The sequence below is a fragment of the Aspergillus wentii genome, assembly GCF_001890725.1.
Source record: "Aspergillus wentii DTO 134E9 unplaced genomic scaffold ASPWEscaffold_8, whole genome shotgun sequence".
NCBI lineage: Eukaryota > Fungi > Ascomycota > Eurotiomycetes > Eurotiales > Aspergillaceae > Aspergillus > Aspergillus wentii.
Genome location: NW_024467839.1, coordinates 1,206,089 through 1,225,600, shown reverse-complemented (window position 1 = coordinate 1,225,600; position 19,512 = coordinate 1,206,089). Strand labels below are relative to the sequence as shown.

Sequence of the window (19,512 nt, the reverse complement as noted above, 5' to 3'; positions counted from 1 at the left end):
ATAATAACCTCATCTCATCTCATTTCATCTGACTCATCTCAGATCAAGAAATACGAATCTTCCCCCCATCCAACACAATATCAGCCGCCCAAACCGCCCTCCCCTGCTTCATATCCTCCCCATTCCGAAACGCATGAAACAGAATCTTTCCCTTGCCTCCTTCCACGAAGCTCGATCCTCCAGGCCCAGCCAACTTCCCATCCTCAGCGCTATCGCCACTCTTCAGCAACGGCGCGTTCGGATCACTCGCTTTCGTCCAGGGTCCTTTGATGTTCTTCGCCGTGGCGTAGCTCACGTCGTACTTTTTCGTGTTGTACATGTTCGACGAGAAGGAGAGGTAGTATGTTCCATCCTTCCCCTTGGCGAGACTAGGCGCTTCAATGAGCGGGCCATCATTGCTATCTCGGTCGAGGAGCTGGATTGCCTCGCCATCGGGCGTGACGCCGTCGGATTTCACAGGCTGCAGCATGAGAGGCGTGGGATGGGTACTGCCTTTTTTGTTGAGGCTATTCCCATCGACCTTGTACACGACGTATCGCTTTCCACCATCATTAAACCCAGCTGGGTCGATAGCACCACCCTTTTCAATCGGACAGGCGAGTGGTTTATCATTGGGCGTGTATGGCCCTGTGACAGACCTCGCCGTCGCAGTCCCAACACAATGCTTCGATGAATTCCCCTTTGCAGTCGCAGAAAAGTACATCACGAACGACCCATCATCCTACATCATCAACACCGAGCTATACACTGTTTGAAAAGGAACATACCAACTCAGCAACATCCGGCGCCCAAATCGACGGCTTCTCAGCCACCCACTCGGGAAACGGACCGGGCAGTGCATCTTTGCCCTTTTGGAGCTCCCACGTGGTGAAGTCTGATGAAAATGCAATCTGCGCATTTACCCCATTCCCCGATGTCGCGAACGAGTAGAATCCATCGTGTGTTTTGATCAGGCTGGGATCGGGAAAGTTGGTGTCGAGTACGCGATGGGGGATTGCGAGGGTGGATTGAATTGATAGTGCCGCTGCAGCTGCTAGAAGGGGTTTGGACATGGTCATTTTTCTTGATTTTCTTGATTTGTTTCGATATGAATTGTGACTGTGGGAAGTGAGATTTAAATACAACTTCGTATCTGGAATACGATAAACGGCCCCGTGGACCCTTCCGTATCCAGGAATAGATATTCAGGAGATCTTGGACCAATGCAGTCTGATAGGACGGGTGTACTGTAGATAAATGGGGCGGAAAGTGACGATCGACATGAGAATGTGTTTCGGCAGATTCCCGAAGAGGAAATTTGTATAGCATAGCCACGTCAGGTTTACGAGACGTAGATATCCATGAGCAATAACTTACAGGGTATACATACCAGTTTGTCGCTAACAGTACCAACTGACTGTTATTCAGAATGATGATTCTTTCCGGTTAGACCCAGCGATAAGATATCTGCCTGATTCCCAAGGCAGAAACTGATTTATAATCACCGCCTCAGGCATCATCTCCCCTCCATATGAGCCATCTGAATGTCAAATATCAGAACATCAACCAGTGACACGTAGAATGGCCAAAACACGCACCCGCAGCGGCTGCGCCCAATGCCGCAAAAGCAAGGTGAAATGCGACGAGAAGAAACCCATCTGCACGCGCTGCCACAAAAAAGGCTTCCCGTGCACCCCGGAAGAAATCACCCTGAAGTGGGAGTCGGACTATCACAGCCGGGGGCTGGCGTTTGGGCGGACGGGCGTGTGGAAGAGGAGCTCGAGCTCATCAGATAGACAGATTCCGGCCCAATGCGATGAGCAGCAGTGGGCTGTGACTCGGGCGGTGCGGCCGTGGAGTTTTCTGAATTGGGATGCTGGGGCGTTGGAGCAGCTATACAGCAGTGGACGATGTGCGGTGCCGGTGAGGGTCAGAGATGCAATGGAGATTGGATGGAGTCAGCCGTTGCCGTTGACGGATTCGCCGTCGATGTTTCCAGAATTGAGAGATCCTGTCTTGCTGGAGTACTACGTTCATCATGTCTGCCCGCGCACGACATCCAGTGCGAAGACAGCGTCGCCATTCGCGTCGGTCATTCTGCCCTTCTGCCTCAATGGCTCTGCGACTGTCTTGAAAGCAATCCAGGCGTTGGGCGCGTGTTCCTGGTCTCAGTCCAACCCAGCTCACATTGGGACTGCAATGCGTCTGAAATCACAAGTCCTGCAGGATCTGCGCCACAAGATCGCCCACAACCCCTCCTTTATCGTCTCCAAAGACCCAGAAGTCCTCGTGCTCATGATGATGCTATCACTGTACGACATTGTCGATCGATGCGACAAGGGCTGGGTCGTCCACAGCCAGGGCGCAAAGGAAATCATGCGACTGCGCAAACACCATCTCCCGTCCTCTGCATCTGATGATGTCACGGCCTTTGCTGAGCTCTTCTTCGCCTTCCAGGACGTCATGGGCCGGACGGCCTGCGCGAAAGCAGACCTCTTTGGTCCAGCGTATTGGGACGAGGATGATTGCGCCGTTCATCCGTGGATGGGATGTAGCCCCGCCCTCGTGTCGATTCTCTTCTCCATCCTAGATCTAAGCCGTACAAGACGACAGGCCATCACAGCCCCAGAACAGGCTGCATTCTCTATCAAAGCCTCCGCCATCAACTGCCGGTTAATCGATCTGAACCAAGTCGTGCACGACCCGGCCGATGAGTCCCTCCACGCAGCGGCTCAGCTCAAACGCCTCGCCTGTACTTTATATCTGCACTGCTCGCTCTACAACGCAGACCCATCCACTCCCGCGGTGATATCCCGCGTGCACCAGATCCTTGACACGTTGTCTTCCCTCCTCGCGCGGAAGATGGTCGTGAATGCAATGTGGGCGATATTTGTCGCGGCGGTCGAACTCAACCCGGCTGATGATACCCTCTGGCCGGATCCAACAGGGCAGTCTGTCTGTGGGCGGGCGTTGATCCTGCACGCCCTATCTAGCCTCGGCGCATCGAGTGTATCAAGTGTTGCTCGAACGCGATCTATCATTGAAAAAGTATGGCAGGCTAGAGATTTTGGCAGTTTTCAAGAGTCTGCTGATGGGTGTAATGACTGGGAGTGGCATGTTGTCCCATTAAGCGATGCATTGAGTTTGGTGTAGAATATCTATCCAATATACCCAGTCTGAGATATATCATCTGTGCACAAATTACTCTCATATCAGAGGGTAGTATGATGGCGTGCTTGATACGACATCAATGGCGATATCCCGACCCCAGATTGCGAACATATCATCAATATCTTTGGTTATAAACCCTGTCCGGCTGCGCTCGTCGCCGAGGCTATTACAGAAGAGGGGTATAAATGGCGATACCTTTTCATCTTACAGTCGAGATAGTATCCTGATAACTCTGAAAATGGCCGCCACTGCTGGTCCAATCGGCCAGCCAGACATCGCCTACGCTCCCCGACTCGACAACTACCAGGCCCGAACAGCCCGTCGGATCCAGACTGAAACGCTGCCACAAACGCTGCCAGAGGGATTCCCGGACAAGTTGGACTCGGATCTGGTGTGGGATGGAAATACGCTCGGCGAGTCTTATGACTGGAATTACCACCTAACAGCCGCGGACCTTGCGGAGGTTGACGCAGCCTTGAAGCACTTTCAGTGTATGATCCTACATCTATCCACTGATTCATGCTAATGATAGACAGCGCTGAACAAACCACTGGCGGAAATCAACCAGGAGACCTTCCCCCTGCCGACCCTCCATGCCACGCTACGAGGAATCTCCCACGAGATCCACAACGGCCATGGCTTCAAGGTTGTGCGTGGCATCCCGGTAGATAAATATACACGCGAGCAAAACGTGATCATCTACACCGGTGTCTCATCTCATGTCGCGCCCATCCGAGGCCGACAGGATAATACCTGGCAGGGCAAGCCGGCCGATGTGATCCTCGCCCACATCAAAGACCTGAGTCGCAAGGTGGACGCAAAGCATATCGGGGCGCCTGTGTATACGGCCGAAAAGCAGGTATTTCACACCGACTCGGGGGATGTGATTGGGCTGTTTGCGTTGAGTGAGTCTGCAGAAGGGGGTGAGAGTTATCTTGCTAGTGCTGGGAAGGTCTACAATGAGCTTGCAGAGACAAGACCGGATCTGATTCATACTCTGGCGGAGGACTGGGCGTTTGACGAGTACGTCTCCATCTCCATCTTACCTTTGGTGATTAAGACTGACGATACCAGATTCAGCAAAGAAGGAGATGCATACCTCTCCCGCCCTCTCCTCTACCACTCCCCCGCAACAGACACCAGCCCAGCCCGCTTCATCATCCAATATGCCCGTCGCAACTTCACCGGCTACTGGGGCTATCCGCGCTCCCCCAACATTCCCCCCATCACCGAAGCCCAAGCCGAAGCCCTGGACGCCCTGCACTTTCTCTCCGAGAAATACGCCGTCGCGCTGGACTTTCACAAAGGCGATATCCAGTACGCGAATAATCTCAGCATCTTTCATGCGCGGGGGGCGTTTAGTGATACGGAAGAGAAGCAGTGAGTTTCAACAGTTTTCTGCAGATTTATTGTATCTATATCTGACTACTTAGACGCCATCTTCTACGTCTTTGGCTTCGGGACCCTGAGTTTGAGTGGGAGAAGCATCCGGCTTTGAAGGGAAGGTTTGATCGTGTGTATGCTGGGTTGGAGGTGGAAAAGTCGATATTTCCGCTTGAGGCTACGATTCGAGGGCTGGAAGTAGGGACTTAGATTGTCTATCTAGTATTATCTGTCGATAATGGGAGTATCTCTATGCATATAGAAAAATTACAGCCATATCAGATTTACCATCTCATATCCTAGATATGTACATATCGAAATTGATTATACTAAGCAGTCTTGGACCAGACCTCATCACGCACATTCTTGATAATCCCCGACCCGAAAGTCCGTCCTACTTCTTGAAGCCAGACAGGGAATGAGCGGATGTAACTGATCGCAGTGCTGTATGTGGGCAGAATAATCTGGCCGCTTTTCTGCGCGACAATCTGGTTGACGATGGCTTCGGAGACGACCTTTGTATCCAGGACTGGTTGGTTGAATTTGTCGCCTGCGGCTGTGAGGTTGGTGATGAGGGGAGTGTCCACCCACATTGGGAGGATGAGGCTATACTGTTAGTTTTATATATATTATGATAGATGGCTGGATGGATACCTCGTTCTGATCTTCGGTGCTTTATGCCACAGTCGCAGTTCCTGAGTGATGCCTTCGTAGAACGCAACAGCACCGGCTTTGGCAGAGGCGTAGTCGACCATTTCCCCTAGACATAGATGGCCAGCCATACTGGCGACGATTGCGATATGGCCGTGATTCTTCTCAATCATGGACGGGAGGAACTCTTTCGCGGTGAGAAAGTGCGCGAGTGTATTCACATTCAGAGTTCTTCTGATCAAAGACTCGGGTTCATCTAAGATAGTCCCGTTGTAAAAGACGCCAGCATTGTTGATGAGGATTGTCGGCTCGCCGTGTTCTTTCCTGATTATATCTGCTGCATCCTTGATGCTTTCTGCGATGGTGATGTCTGTTTTGATAAAGTGGGCGTTTGGTGCTATTTCGTCAGTATAGGCAGCCGTTATAGATCGATGAACTCACGAAGATCTTTCGGCTCCTGAATATCCAACTCGATAACCTTGACACCTTGTCGGGTTAGGTCGAAAGCGAGGTTATTCCCGATTCCACTACTTCCTCCTGTGACGATGGCGAGTTCATTTTCTGCTTTCCATGGTTTGGCTGATTGCCAGTTGTTCAGGACGCCATAAGATAGACCATTGTTGACTTTTCGAACGAGATATAACCCAGCGAGTATAGCGAGAGTAGAGCGTGTGGACGGTGAAGATAGAATGTTTCTTGCTGTTGGGTGGATGTACGGAGTGAGATTGGTCAGTGTGGTGTACAACTTGTCCATGGTGTTGTTTATTTTGACAAATTGAGAAGAGGGGATTGTCTTATAAAGAAGGTAGCACCGGTCGGTTGCCTTGTGAGGGGTAGTATGCATTGTTCGCTCTTCTGCAAGGTATGTTTGTGATACTGTTGGTGATCTGCAGGGATTCTGCAACATAGCCCAATAATGTGACACAGGATGCTTTCTCCACGGAATCGTATTTCCTCTTATTCATAACTTATTCACAATGCTCCATAGACACTCCATCCTTCCCCATTTTCTGCTGCTCCTCCTGGACACATCCGAATTGCCGTACTTCGACGGCCATCGCTCTTGCATTCTGCACGGGGTTTCCCGATCGGGAAAAAATGAGGTCGATATCTTCCAGCCGCAAATTGCTTGTCTCGGGATAAAAGAAGTAGAGTATCGGCACGAAGAGAAAATTCGTCACCATGAAGATCAAATATGCCTTCCACTGCAGTCGGTTGATGATAACAGGTGCCATCATAACAATCGCGAAGTTCCACGCCCAATTGCTGCTGGTCCCGAGTGCTGTTCCTTTGGTGCGTGCTTCGAGGGGGAGAATCTCAGGGACGTATACCCACGGCACGCAGTTGACGGACATGCCGTGGATGAGCATGTAGAGGAAGAAGAAACTGACGCCGGCCGATGCGTATTCCTTGCCGTGTGGTTTGTCGGATTGGGATAGAAGGGCAGACACAAGAAGCATGCAGACTCCCAGTCCGAAAGAGCCAGCTATCATGGTCTTCCTTCGACCCATCCGATCAAGGAAGAAGGATGGAACGAGAGATCCAATCATGAACATGATCTGGATGCATCCGCCGAGAATCTGCGATAGTTGGTTGCTCATCCCGACGTTGTTGCTCAACACCTCTGCTCTCGTTAGCATCTGTGTCGTATAGTTGTTTGTATAGGAAACCAACTCGGCACAAAATAAACCACCAGGTTAATCCCCCCAGCCTGATTCATAAACTGAATCCCCCAGGCCAGCAACACTCTTGTCCCCGTTTTGATCTCGTTGTTCTTGAATATCCCCAATATTGAGCTTTTATTTGCACCATCTTCCAGCTCAATCGCAGACATGATTCCTCGTTTCTCCATCACGATGTACTCGTCATGCTCATCACGGCCATACAACGCACACAGTACCTCCATCGCCTCTCTCTCCTGGCCATGATTCATCAACCATCTCGGCGACTCGGGCAATCCAAACACCAGCACAATCACCCCAATCGCAAACACGATCTGCATCGCAATCGGCAATCTCCACGCGATACTCCCTTTGACAAACGACATGCCAAAGTCAAACCAGTATGCCACGACTATCCCAACAGCCACGAACAAGACTTCACTGGAAATGAGTCGACCACGGCTCTTGCCCTCGCACATTTCAGCCTGATACATAGGGACCGTGGATGTCTTCAACCCCGTCCCTGTTCCGGTAATGAGACGACCGATTATAAGATGCGATACTGTAAATGCAGTCGTTTGGAGAGTGGCGCCAATGATAACTGCCAGCATGGCGAGCCAGATTGTGCGTCGACGGCCGAGGATTTCGCCAATGAAGAAGTTGACTATTCGTCAGTATCAGCATAGGTGGAAGAAGGAATAACTTACTAAAACATCCTAACAGACAACCCAGATTATAGCAGCTCACGATAATCCCCTCTTCAGAATCATCAGGATAGCCGAATTGTCGATTCCAGTCCTCATTGCCCACAATCCCACTAAACACGCCTTGGTCGTATCCAAAGAGAACAAAAGCGACGAGGCAGCAGATCGTCACTGCCGTCTGCAGTGGTTTTCCTTTGCCGAACCAGCTTCTCATTTTGTTCAATTCTGTTGATTTTACCAGGATCAGATGTATATTTATATTTATATCTATATTAAAAAAAGAACAAGCGAACCGGCAATTCCCATCCCTCGTCACCCCATATCCTACCCCATACAAGATAACACCAATCCGGAGATTATCTCTTCTCCACAACAGCATCTCTAAGCGGCAATGGCTTCATCCCAATTCGGTAATTGTAGCCACCCGGCCGGGGGAATTCCGTCGGAAGCGGAGATGATCAGCGCTGCTTCGTCTGGGGTTTGCAGTTTAAAGGAAGTTGGAACCACCCGAGGTGGATATGTTACTTGGATGGTTACTTAGATGGGGTTTGGGTTATATATGTGGTATAGATGATGTCAAGCTGTTTCAATGTTAGGAGGACTTGCGCTATTAAATGGCATGATGAAAAATGATAATTCTTGATGATTCCGATCCTATAACATGACAAAATACCACAGTCCCAGCAGAATCAAACATGGCTACTCGACTGGTTTTGCGCATCCCTTGCTTCATGTATCTGAGCTTAACTTCTATCGCTAGCAATTGAAGAGGAACAAGGCAGCCCGTCAAAGTAGAATTGACGATCACTAACCGGCTGCGATGTAGCACCCGAAACAGACAATCATTTGAACAAGCCATGATATTCTCGTCAGAGTAGTGCTCGGAGAACATACAGTGTTAAGCCATGGGCACCACCTTGAGCCCACCAGCATTGTCGGTTGGCATACGCAAAGCGCCAGTACATGTAAGAGCCTATTCGATGACAGTTCTAGGAGCAATGAATTCATTTCGAAATCATACAAAGTGCGGCTCAAGTGGGAAGTCCGATTTGCGTTTGGCCTCCTGGCTTGCCGCTAGGATTCATTCGAAGAACAGCTGGCCAGTACACAGACTCTGCCGTCGCAAGGTACGAGCAGAAAGCATATGCGAGCCAATGTTGTCTTGTTGCCTGGAATTTGTTCGAAATCTTCAGATAGAGTTGATCGACCGGCAAGAATGTAAAAGGGCGGAGTGTAGAAGGTCAAGGTTGATAATGGAAATGAGATGATGGATTTAGATAGGAGATAGAGGAGAACAGGATAGGGGAGATACGGATGGAGATAGTGAGGATAGGAGAGGACTGGGCACATTGGGATTCGCTCTGTAACCTGGACTGAACGGAAAGTAGGAATAACAGCATCGATGATCCTTTCCGCACCCAGTCGAGGAAGAAAACCATTTCGCTTTCTTGGTTTTATGAGTCAATCCTCGAGTATAGAGCTTCCCCTGCACTGTCTTTCGAAGACTGAATGGCGGAACCCAGGATGAATCCACCCACACGCCCATTTGGGGAAGTCCTTTTTGTCGAAAAACAACGCTATTATTCGGCATTTGTCCTAAGTCCGTGTTAGAAAGATGGTTCAACGAGATCATAATCCTTGATATGATACGTACGTACTTGGGCCGAATCACCGAGAACATGGTAGTTGACGAACATGAACAAAAGCTGCGATTGACTTTGAATATTGAGTCTCTGCATGTCGCCAGTTCCACCAAAGTCACTGAGCCACCATTCTGCACGAGACTGGGATTCATCTCAATCATCCAGTATATCTCAAATGACTGTAGATATAATCCGACTGAGAAGCACCTCTTCATCACAAAACAATTATATACTCGTCGAAGCAGCCAAGTCTGGATCGCGAGACAATTCAGCAAATAATAAACGCAGATATTGGCCACGATAGCCGACGAGACAGTCAAATTAGAGGTATACCGACTGCGAAACCGTCGACCTGATCCTGTCTTCCATGACGTCTTCCATCTCATCTCTCTGGACGAGGAAGCGCCGCAAATGCGTGAATATCTTTGGGCACCGAATCCTGCCTTTCAAGGTTTGCGTTCCAACTTGAAGTATGCGTGTAGCACAGCATCGCCAGACACTCGCGATTTCATAGGGGGATTCCAGGGTAATGCCCAGGAATGATGTAGTGGCATATTCTTGGGGCATTCGGGCGAAGGAAAGCAGATCCGCGGGAGCATGAGGCATCGGGATCTCTGTCGAGTCACTCAGTAAGGTCGTAGAAGATGAAATACATAGACATTAACTTACTGTAACTGTCTTATATTGATTATGGCGACAATCAGCAACACGGGCCAGGTAGATTAAGCCTGGAATGCATTCTAGATAGAATTGTCTTTGAGATCTGATATCCTGAAAGGCATTGACAGAACAATTTGAAGTTGCAAGAAACGAGTAATCTGCAGCGTTGCATTTCCGCATAAACCCTGCAATTGTGCTCAGTTGTACGGGTTGGACAGTGCATGTTATATTGTGTTCCAGAGCCCAGCCTGTTCCCTCTTGGAGCACGAAAACACCATTGGCAGCGATCTTGGCCATCTGTGCCTCCAGGCCTGGTGGCATCTCGTTATGGTAGTCATGGAACGTTGCCAAATTGAAAATGAGCAGAAGATTACTGATAGTATGAATATAAGATAGTATCGGAAAGTATATATAGAAAGGAATGACTAGAAGGAGAGACGTCATATATATGAGGCTTGGATAGAGAAGAGGGGAAGAAGAGAAAGTAAGACGAAGGTTATATAACTCCAAATATTCACCAAATAGGCACCAGCATTAGACAATGGATGAATGGCAGATATTACTTCTTTGCATTCACTATTACTCTATGGGTATATCAAACATTACATACAACAAACAGTCTATACAGCTCTATCCAACGACTGCGAAAGACACATCTCATAATACCTCCCCCGTAGCCTCTGCAACTCCTCATGCGTCCCCATCTCGACTATCCTCCCACCCGCAAACACATAAATCACATCCGCCCCTCGTATCGTCGACAGCCGATGCGCAACGGCAATCATCGTCCTCCCCGCCTTGGCCGCTTCATCCAGCGCCGCCTGCACCAGTTTCTCAGACTGCGTGTCCAACGCGGACGTCGCTTCATCGAGTAGCAACAGCTGCGGATTGCGGATTAACGCTCGCGCAATAGTAATGCGTTGTCGTTGCCCGCCGGAGAAGGACATCCCCCGCGCACCGCAGGGCGTGTTAAAGCCTTGTGGAAGAGAGACGATAAAGTCGAATGCGTTGGCTTGGTGGCAGGCTTTGTGGAGCTGGTCGTCGGTGGGGGCGGTGGAGAGGCCCATGGTGATGTTGTCTTTCACTGTGCCTTGGTAGAGGACGGGTTCTTGTTGGACGAGGGAGATGTGGGAGCGGTAGAGACGGGGGGAGAGAGATTTGATGTCTTTGTTGCCGATGGCGATGGTGCCGGATGTTGGGTCGTAGTATCGTTCGAGGAGAGAAACGAGGGTGGATTTGCCGCATCCGCTTGCGCCGACGAAGGCGACGAACTGGCCGGGTTGGATCTGTTATTGTTAGATTGATAGACAGATGATGGATGATGGATGGATGCTTACATTCATCGAGACACCTTTGAGTACTCGATCCTCGCGCTGTGGATAGCTGAACTCGACGTCCGTCAGTGCCAGCGTAGTATCACTGTCTGGCCCATTATCCTTATTCTCGTCCGTCTCTTGTACAACCGGCTTCACGCTCCTCAGCCAGAATAGATAATTTGCAGCCGTCTTCGCCTTGGTCAAGCTCGTGGAGAAGCCAAAGAACTGCGCCGCTGCCTGTCCGGCAAAGATGACTCCGATAAAGATCACGTAGAACTGCTCCGTCGTGTACTCTCCATTCGCCAACAGACGAGACCCATACCAGAAGCCTAGTGCCATCACCAGGAATTCCAGAGACTGGGACAAAGCGTAGGGGATCATGATCCAGGATAGAACGCGGATGGACCGTGATGCAACGCCAGCTAGCATGTGGGTATATTGCTCGATGAAGCCGGATTCTAATGTTAGCGATGCAACCGTTCGAATGGCGCCGACGGCTTCGTTGGCAAGGCCAGCACTTTCTGCAAATCGAGCTGCATTGTCATCGTCAAGCTTTGTCTCCAGACGCACGCGAAGATATCCAGATCCAATAAGTGGTGGCAGCCCAGCAAAGACCACGACAAGGCCGAGTTTCCAGCCATAGCCTAACGCCAGACAGCTGCTCGCGACGACGTTCACAACGATAACGACAATCACGAACAGGTTGAACGACATCAGGTCTTGGAGGCTGGCAGGACCAGTGGATAGCTTGGATGTCAGCGCCCCGGAGCTGTTCTCTGGTCTGTCGAAGAACGCCATGTCCATGTGGATCATGTGTTGGAACATCTCCAGTCGATAGCGGTGCGTGACGGACTGAGCGATGATATTTGAGAGTATTCCAAGGACAAAGTAAACGACTAGATTGCCCAGTGCCACGACGAAGAACATGAGCGAGTAAAAGTTGGCTGTGTTGTTGGCATCCGGATCGATGGCGATGGCATTGATGAGGCGAGAGAAAAGCACTGCCTGGCCGGGGAATGTGCCAGCAGCAGCAACACAGGCGATGAGGGCGATGGAGATAGTCAGGAAGAGCGACTTCTGCTCGAGGAGCATCAGGAAGATGCATGTTATCAGCGACTTGTCCTTCATCCCCTCGTCAGCCTGGATGGCGTCCGCAGTGACCGTTTTGCTCGACACCGTCTGCTTGACAGACAGCATCTCCTCCTCTTCCACATCCTCCGAACTACTCCATTCATCGCCATTCGAATAGTTTCCTAAATCCTGCGCTCTCACCAGCTTCGCATAATGCCCATCTCTCGCTACGAGTTCGTCATGCGTCCCCTGCTCCACCACACACCCATTCGCCATGACGGCAATACTATCCGCATCTTTGATTGTCGACAGTCGATGCGCAATGGCAATAGTCGTTCTTCCCTTGGAAACATGATTGAGTGCTTCCTGCACCACCTTTTCAGACTTGGGATCTAAAGCGCTGGTTGCTTCGTCGAGGAGGAGGATTGTCGGATTGGATACGATGCTGCGTGCGATGGCGATGCGCTGTTTCTGGCCGCCGCTGAGAGTGCCGGCTCTTTCACTGACGAATGTGTCGTAGCCCTATACATTATCAGTCAGTATTCATGCATATACAGAAAAGGAGAAGAAGAGGTACCTTTGGTTGCTCAAGGATAAAATCATGCGCATAACTCGCTCTACACGCCTCCTCCACCAACTTGACCTGTTCCTCACGCGACAACATCTTCTGCTCCTCCACCAACCCTTTAGCCACATTCTCAAAGATTGTTCCCCGGAAGAGCACAGGCTCCTGCTGCACCAGCCGCACCCTCGTCCGCAGCCATTTCGTATTGTAATCCGCAATCTCCACCCCGTCCATCTTGATACTCCCGGATAACGGTGTATACCAGCGCTCCAGCAGCCCGATCATGGTACTCTTTCCTGATCCACTGGCTCCAACTAACGCGGTGGTCTTTCCAGCCGGAATGGAAATGTTGAAGTTGTGCAGAACCCGCGCAGCAGGTCGTGAGGGATAGGCGAAGTCGACGTTGGATACTTCGATTTGTCCAGTGCAGCTATCGTTATCCTTCTTCACACCACCCTCAGCTAGCGGATCTAATGAAGACTTCTTATCCATAATCCCAAACAACTCCGACGCAGCAGCGGCTGCATTCGTGAGTGCCGTGATCTGCGGCGCAAGAACCGTAATCGACGACGACGCAATCATCACCGACAGCACAACCCTAGATTACCATCAATATCACCATCTCACCTCACATAGTAGGCGAAACTCACGTAAATATCTTCCCAATATCCTCGACCTCCCCACTCCGAAACATGCGAAAACCCTGCCAAAACGCCAACGCCGTAGCCGAATACACGCAAAAGTACTCCACCGAAAACATGACACCGTAATTCAGCGACTTTTTATTCCCCTCTTCGCGCGCTCGACACAAGTACTCATCATACGAGGCGATCATCCTCTCCTGCGCCCAGAGCGAATGCACGGTCTTGATGGACGATAGCACCTCCTGTGCTAACACCGCGCCCTGCGAGTATAATCGCACAATCTTCGTCTCCAGCCCGGCATCGATAGCGATACAGATCATCGTGATGATGAGGATGACCGGCACAGCGCTGAGTGTAATCAGCGCCAGCTTCCACTGAATCACAATGGCGATAATAAACGACGCCCCGAACATCGCGACAGCCTGCACGGCCAGCGACAACTTCTCCGCAATACCCGTGTTAATCCGATTCGCATTCGTGGTCACCTGTGTCGCGGGCGCCCCGTTGCCGGGTAAATCGAAATGCCAAATCTCCATGCGCAGCAGATGCTCCAGAAACGCCTGTCTGATTGACCTTGTCGTGCGGATCGCGGATATCGTGATCGTCATTGTGGCGATATAGCTCAGCACGGCCTTGGCGATGAAGAGGTAGATGAACCAGAGGGAGAACCTGTTGACGTCGGACTTGAATTGGTCGGGGTCGGAAGAGCCCGTCGAGAAGTTGCTGAATTTCGTCGTGAATTGGCCAAAGACGATTGTCATTAGGGGCATGACGGAGCCGGACGCGATGGAGGCGATGAGCGAGATGGTGTTGAGCGTCCAGTCCCATTTGTCGGCGTATTTGAATATGCGCTTTCTTGTTAGCTGTTATCGCAAACTACTAGGTATAGATTGACAAACCAGATAATCACTAAACCCTCCTCCCTCCACATCCTGTGTCTCATTCTCGCTCTCATTCTCAGCTGGATCAGGGTCTGGCTGTGTCGGCTTTTCCTCACTTGACGTGCCCATTTTGACACCTGCAGATGTATTTTCCGAGTGATGAAAACACCATCGTGCTGACCTCGTGTTTCTTATGAATAAAACTAGATTATCTGGTCGATCTTGGGGCTATATGCGATAGTCCCACTGCGCGTCCCGCGGACCCCGACAGATCTCCGGTCTTGAGGATCTCTCGGGTCCCGCGGCCTCCGGGCGGAAATGCCAGGCTTGGCTGAGGTGTTTCCGTGGATTGGTGGATTGGATTGATTGGTTAAGGTTATTTAGAGTGTCTTATATTCTATATGACACATAATGAGTCTAGTTGACAGCTTCGGTGGATAATTATGAGTCAAAGTGGAGATTCTAGAACAGGCATCCATCGTTCAATGCTATATTATTATCATCGCTACTATAAACACTAAACATCGCTCGTATACACGCCAAAAACAAATTGGTATCTCAATCTGAAAGCAGAAACGCCATCTAGCTCGACAACTCCACCGGCTGAGTCGCAGGCTTGGATGATCCAATCTCATGCGCCCCAAACCACGGGGCAGGATTTGAGGTTGTTTCCGCAGGGCTGGTGCTCATCTCGACATACGGCTTTGGTTGTTCAGCTGGGACGGGAACAGGTGGCGGAGGGGTAGTGTAGTCTGGTTGTTGCTGTGGAGGGGCTGCGGCGTTCTTTCGTCGTCGCCAGAGGAACCAGAAGAGGGCGAGAGCGAGGATGGCAAGACCGCCTACTGCGACGCCAACGCCGACGCCGATCTTGCCGCCTGATGAGAGGCCGGACGAGGATGTGTCTGTCGCAGAGGCAGTGGCGGATGCGGGGGAGGTAGAGGAGGTCAGGGAGGTGGTTGGTGTGGCGGAGGATGTAGTGGTGGTTGTGTCATTCGCACGACCGGTGATCACGCCGTCCGTGAGGAAAAAACCGGCCTTGTCAACGCAGCAGGTGGTATCGTTGTCGCAGCAATAACTCCCGTCGGAGCAGACGTTGACGCGGGGAAGATAGCCTCTCTTATCATCTGCGGATATTAGAACCACCAATGCCAGCTGCCAGAAGCGATAGATAAAACATACCATAGAGACAGATTTGAGCACAGGTAGCCAGTGTCCACGGTTTATAGACACAGACTGCTCTGACGATGATGTCGCGGTCGTCGTTGGAGTTGCAAAGCCGATCATCGCGACATTGGGCAGCCGTTGCACAGCACGAGTCGGAGTTGGGGCATTTTACGTTGTTATCATAGGCTACGCCGTTGTAGCTGTAGCAGGTGATGGTGTCGTTGGCCATGATGATGCTGAAAAAGGGAGAGACAGAGACAGAGAGAGAGAGAGAGAGAGAAGGGAGAAGAAGGGACACGAGAAAGCCAGGGGTGCGGAGAGGAAGAGTCTGCAGAATCGCTGTCAGCTAAGGCAAGCGGCCATCTTAACGCCTGGGCAGCGGCGCTGATTCGTCCATTCGAGATTGTTGCACGCCGCCGCTGCTGGGGGCCGAATGCCTGCTCTGCTTATGCGGCAGTTGTTTATATTAAACAAATATAGAAAGCTACTAGATAGTATGAGTCAGTCAGTGTATTCAGTATACTATCTCAACAGATATTGCGCCCCCATCAAGGGGACTGTGGGAGATTGTGGGAATCCAAGAAGCACAATAATAACAATAATAACAATTGGGCTCAGGCTGTGCCAGGGTCGCAGCACGCTAGCCTATTCCAGACTAGCATATATCCCTTGCACGAGGACCCTCGTTCATTGGCTGTGGGGTCGGACAAGTCCCGTTGTTTATTCAGGAATTCTGGCTGTTTGGGGGTGAATCCCTGCTAAATGAGTCAATACGAGATTGTCTTACATTCTTGCTATTTATATGCCTATCAGCCGTTATTGCTGAGAATATCAAGTCAGAGAATAATGCAGAATGATAGGATAATACAGCATAATGGATAAATACTGACAGGATCTGCAGCCTAGACTCGGCAGATTGGATTGCCATCCCAGCTATCTTCCTTGTGGGCCCAAGCCTAAATAACCTACTTTTTGCAGAAACAAGCACATTGTGCATCTGTTACCAAGCTTATTCATATGATAAAGTGTATATATTCCATGTGATGTGAAGACTTGCATACTCACTGACTAAACCAGAGTTCTAATTGTTTGCCGATATATAAATGGCACTATCTCTTCATACCCCACTTGTAGCGTGTAGAGATGACTATCCCATAAGATGCGAATCGAATATAGGATGTCACTAGGAAGAACGAGGATGCTGTCTATAGATGATACTAGTATTAAAGAGAACCTTTAATGGAATTCAAAAACCGGGGTATCCCTTAGTATCCCAACCTTTATGTTCGCCTTAGCAACTCGGATGGAAATGCCGCAAACATAATGGGAAGGTCTACAGCAACTATGTGACGGCGTTGTATTCCGACCTTTAGGATATTTTCAAATACATCTTGAACTCATACCAGATAAGATAAGTAGGATCTAGACCATCGCTACCATATTATATCTATGCTCAAGATGAATCTACCCCGCAAACACGCAAACGCATGACAAGTAGGGCTGATAATCTAGGCCTTGACTCGGTTCTATTGGATCTAGACCTGCATTTGACAGACATCCACGAACGCCGCGTGGAATCGGCAGGTCTGGCCCTGTCGATTGGCCTGTGGCTGGCAATTAAGTTTGGTAATCCATGGTTCATCGTTTGGGGCCTTGTCTGTCAATTCTGGGGATAGAGATCTACTGCTACAGTATTGAAGAGAATTAAGTGAAGTGCATGAAGTATTCGTTTATTCGTGTATCATCTAGTGCTCGTTATGCATATGTGAATATCTATCGATATCTTTTTCTCTGGCGTGCCCTGAAAACCACCAGTGGCCTTCGTATGACTCGGTCTGAACTGCTCAATCTGTCTTGAATCTCTGATCCGTTGATCATAATTGATCGTGTAGAGTATTGGTAATGGAGTCGAGTGCAGCACAGTCGTATCCTCTCAGCCCGCCGCGCTGGCCTGCAGAACCGGCGACGACCACACCTTCCGGCTGGGCACCAACTTGGCCGCGTACTTGCGCAGCACGACATTCTTCTTATCCGACGAGATGACACTGCCATGCGCCTCGACACGTGTAAGATTGTTCGCCTCCCCACCCTTCGACCCCTGCGATCGTCGCCGGATCATGGCCTTCACAGCGGCCGTGATGTGTTCGCGGATGGGAGAAATGTCGACTTCACTCTTGGTAACGGTGACGGGGACTTCTTCCTCCTCCTCCTCCTCCTCGACCTCCTCCTCATCGAGATGGAATGAGTGCATCTGCTTGTTGATGTCACGCTGGGTGGTCTCGATGGATTGCCGCAGGATGCCGGCGTGGGCGATGCAGCGTCGCAGATTGGGTGTTTTGGAGTCTGCCTCTTGACGCAGTTTGCTGTGGGAGATGGTGGCTAGTTTGTAGGGGGTTTGGAGGGAGGCGTTCTTGGCCATGATGGGAGGAATGCGGGTGTTGGGCTGAGAGGGGCGCCGGGAGATGGGCTCAAAGGAGCCAGACATGGTCATTTTGCAGATGTATAGAGATTGAAGGGGAAAGGTTGAAGGTAGAAGATAGAGATAGACAGTTCTGCAATTTTCTTTGTTTGTAGATTGAAGATGAAGACAAAGAAACCCCTGGCCATTGTCCTCATATATGTTTCCCTCCGTCTCTCAGGGCCGGCCTGGAACGACTCCATGATGCAAAGGCTTGTGTGGCTGGATGACGGCCATTTCCGTGGCAGGGCGGGGGAAGCCACGTTTAGGGTTTGGGCTGGATTGCCACCAATGATGTTCTCGATTGGGACAGAGCCAGAATGATAGGCCTAGATGCGTTCCACTCTTCCACCCAGACTGCTTCGGCCGGGTGGCGATTTACTTGTTGCTCTTACTGTCGAGTGTCCGTTACGTATTGTGGGATATAGGATTTGTTATGAGAGATTTGTCTGTTAATCTATTATTATCTTCTCAATGCTATACTACAATAGATCATATAGATTAATCGCTGATAGTGGTATGAACATCTTAAGATCTCCATTAATGCCATTGATACCGTCAAATAAAGCCAGCCAATCACGGAAACCCCGTTACCCTTCCTGCCCCACTTACTCTTTTCTGACACTACATGCTGAGCCCTGATTGGCCGGAACTCCCAAGTCAGTCGGCAACAGCCCAATCGATATCATTTTGTTGATCCCCGAGCATCAGCGATCCAGTTTTTGATCTTCAACTAGTCGGCTAAATCAGATTTTATCTAGAGCTATGGTTTTGACAGTTGACCATGGGGTATACGCTTATCAACGTGGATTGAATCATGTAAGCTATCCACCTTCCCTTCTGGCAAAGCTCGCAGTCCCTAGCCAGATTGGGAAATCCATCTATCCAGTTCGTTCGACTCGCTAGCTATCTCCATCTTCATTCTCCTCCATATTACCCTATCATCTAGACCGTCTTGATATGTAGTCTGTATCATACTTCATCATATCACACCACTGTCCACCCACCATCAGACCCTCTAAAGCATCATAGAAACCTAGAAATGAAAATCAAGTGATAAAATACAAATCCTGTCTCACATAACCCTGGGACAGATAGTCCATTCAAGTCGTTCTACATCGGATTTTCCCCCTCCCCTGTCTCCCCTGTTCCTTCTGTCCTCCCCGAGCAGCCTCCTGCCCTTTTGGGAATTGTGACATCACCATTTCTACAGTGGCAGAATATCCCTACGTTGGTTAATCATATCACTGAAACAGGCATCTATCATGGAGATAAACCAAGAAGTGTTTTCCATGAATTTGGAATCGAATGATTTATTTATTTAATTTATTTTACTTTTGTTTTTTTATCTTTTTCGTTCAAGTAATGGCCTGTTGACCAGAGAACACGCCTTCACTAGGAAAGGTCTATAAATGTTAGAAAATAGCATTAACACAGTGACTTCTACTGATCTAAATCTGTAGAGCGTTTATTCCCACACAGCGATATACTCTCTTACACTAACCCCCGCATTCCTAAGCGAGGTTGACATGACATGACATTGAAAATATCAGTTTCGAGA

General features: G+C 49.9%; 8 protein-coding genes across 8 annotated transcripts; 2 read left to right on the top strand and 6 right to left on the bottom strand.

Moving 5' to 3' along the window:
* Positions 1 to 43: 43 nt before the first annotated feature.
* Positions 44 to 1,052, bottom strand: ASPWEDRAFT_118931 (glycoside hydrolase family 43 protein; the record flags this gene model as incomplete). Its single annotated transcript, XM_040828860.1, has 2 exons — positions 44 to 721; positions 768 to 1,052. 2 exons carry the CDS (start codon positions 1,050 to 1,052, stop codon positions 44 to 46), a joined length of 963 nt encoding a protein of 320 aa, XP_040684938.1.
* A 508-nt stretch (positions 1,053 to 1,560) lies between these two features.
* On the top strand, positions 1,561 to 3,132 carry ASPWEDRAFT_119795 (Zn(II)2Cys6 transcription factor; the record flags this gene model as incomplete). The annotated part of the gene is made up of 1 exon (XM_040828936.1): positions 1,561 to 3,132. The coding sequence occupies one exon, from the start codon at positions 1,561 to 1,563 to the stop codon at positions 3,130 to 3,132; it is 1,572 nt and encodes a 523-aa protein (XP_040684937.1).
* Positions 3,133 to 3,388: 256 nt separating this feature from the next.
* ASPWEDRAFT_119128 (TauD/TfdA family dioxygenase) lies at positions 3,389 to 4,743 on the top strand (the record flags this gene model as incomplete). The annotated part of the gene is made up of 4 exons (XM_040828878.1): positions 3,389 to 3,641; positions 3,687 to 4,173; positions 4,225 to 4,530; positions 4,584 to 4,743. 4 exons carry the CDS (start codon positions 3,389 to 3,391, stop codon positions 4,741 to 4,743), a joined length of 1,206 nt encoding a protein of 401 aa, XP_040684936.1.
* ASPWEDRAFT_72229 (uncharacterized protein) lies at positions 4,411 to 5,938 on the bottom strand (the record flags this gene model as incomplete). Its single annotated transcript, XM_040839233.1, has 4 exons — positions 4,411 to 4,530; positions 4,584 to 5,139; positions 5,188 to 5,581; positions 5,626 to 5,938. The coding sequence occupies 3 exons, from the start codon at positions 5,936 to 5,938 to the stop codon at positions 4,863 to 4,865; spliced, it is 984 nt and encodes a 327-aa protein (XP_040684935.1). The 3' UTR covers positions 4,411 to 4,530; positions 4,584 to 4,862.
* Positions 5,939 to 6,152: 214 nt separating this feature from the next.
* On the bottom strand, positions 6,153 to 7,763 carry ASPWEDRAFT_187172 (uncharacterized protein; the record flags this gene model as incomplete). Its single annotated transcript, XM_040832169.1, has 3 exons — positions 6,153 to 6,808; positions 6,859 to 7,509; positions 7,553 to 7,763. 3 exons carry the CDS (start codon positions 7,761 to 7,763, stop codon positions 6,153 to 6,155), a joined length of 1,518 nt encoding a protein of 505 aa, XP_040684934.1.
* A 2,640-nt stretch (positions 7,764 to 10,403) lies between these two features.
* Positions 10,404 to 14,524, bottom strand: ASPWEDRAFT_141408 (ABC transporter ATP-binding protein). The gene is made up of 5 exons (XM_040829418.1): positions 14,348 to 14,524; positions 13,455 to 14,299; positions 12,817 to 13,402; positions 11,190 to 12,761; positions 10,404 to 11,138 (listed from the first exon to the last, which is right to left on the bottom strand). Exons 1-5 carry the CDS (start codon positions 14,456 to 14,458, stop codon positions 10,473 to 10,475), a joined length of 3,780 nt encoding a protein of 1,259 aa, XP_040684933.1. The 5' UTR covers positions 14,459 to 14,524; the 3' UTR covers positions 10,404 to 10,472.
* A 269-nt stretch (positions 14,525 to 14,793) lies between these two features.
* ASPWEDRAFT_45222 (uncharacterized protein) lies at positions 14,794 to 15,908 on the bottom strand. The gene is made up of 2 exons (XM_040836471.1): positions 15,509 to 15,908; positions 14,794 to 15,453 (listed from the first exon to the last, which is right to left on the bottom strand). The coding sequence occupies exons 1-2, from the start codon at positions 15,720 to 15,722 to the stop codon at positions 14,912 to 14,914; spliced, it is 756 nt and encodes a 251-aa protein (XP_040684932.1). The 5' UTR covers positions 15,723 to 15,908; the 3' UTR covers positions 14,794 to 14,911.
* Positions 15,909 to 17,208: 1,300 nt separating this feature from the next.
* On the bottom strand, positions 17,209 to 18,125 carry ASPWEDRAFT_45220 (uncharacterized protein). Its single transcript, XM_040836470.1, has one exon. It carries the CDS (start codon positions 17,982 to 17,984, stop codon positions 17,427 to 17,429), a length of 558 nt encoding a protein of 185 aa, XP_040684931.1. The 5' UTR covers positions 17,985 to 18,125; the 3' UTR covers positions 17,209 to 17,426.
* Positions 18,126 to 19,512: the final 1,387 nt, after the last annotated feature.

Coding starts and splice junctions, on each gene's coding strand:
- ASPWEDRAFT_45222 (XM_040836471.1), bottom strand. CDS start 15,722: ATGGCCAACGACACCATCACCTGCTACAGCTACAACGGCGTAGCCTAT. Junction 15,454..15,508: donor TGCTCAAATCTGTCTCTATG/GTATGTTTTATC, acceptor TAATATCCGCAG/ATGATAAGAGAGGCTATCTT.
- ASPWEDRAFT_45220 (XM_040836470.1), bottom strand. CDS start 17,984: ATGACCATGTCTGGCTCCTTTGAGCCCATCTCCCGGCGCCCCTCTCAG.
- ASPWEDRAFT_141408 (XM_040829418.1), bottom strand. CDS start 14,458: ATGGGCACGTCAAGTGAGGAAAAGCCGACACAGCCAGACCCTGATCCA. Junction 14,300..14,347: donor GAGGGTTTAGTGATTATCTG/GTTTGTCAATCT, acceptor CTAACAAGAAAG/CGCATATTCAAATACGCCGA. Junction 11,139..11,189: donor TCAAAGGTGTCTCGATGAAT/GTAAGCATCCAT, acceptor TAACAATAACAG/ATCCAACCCGGCCAGTTCGT.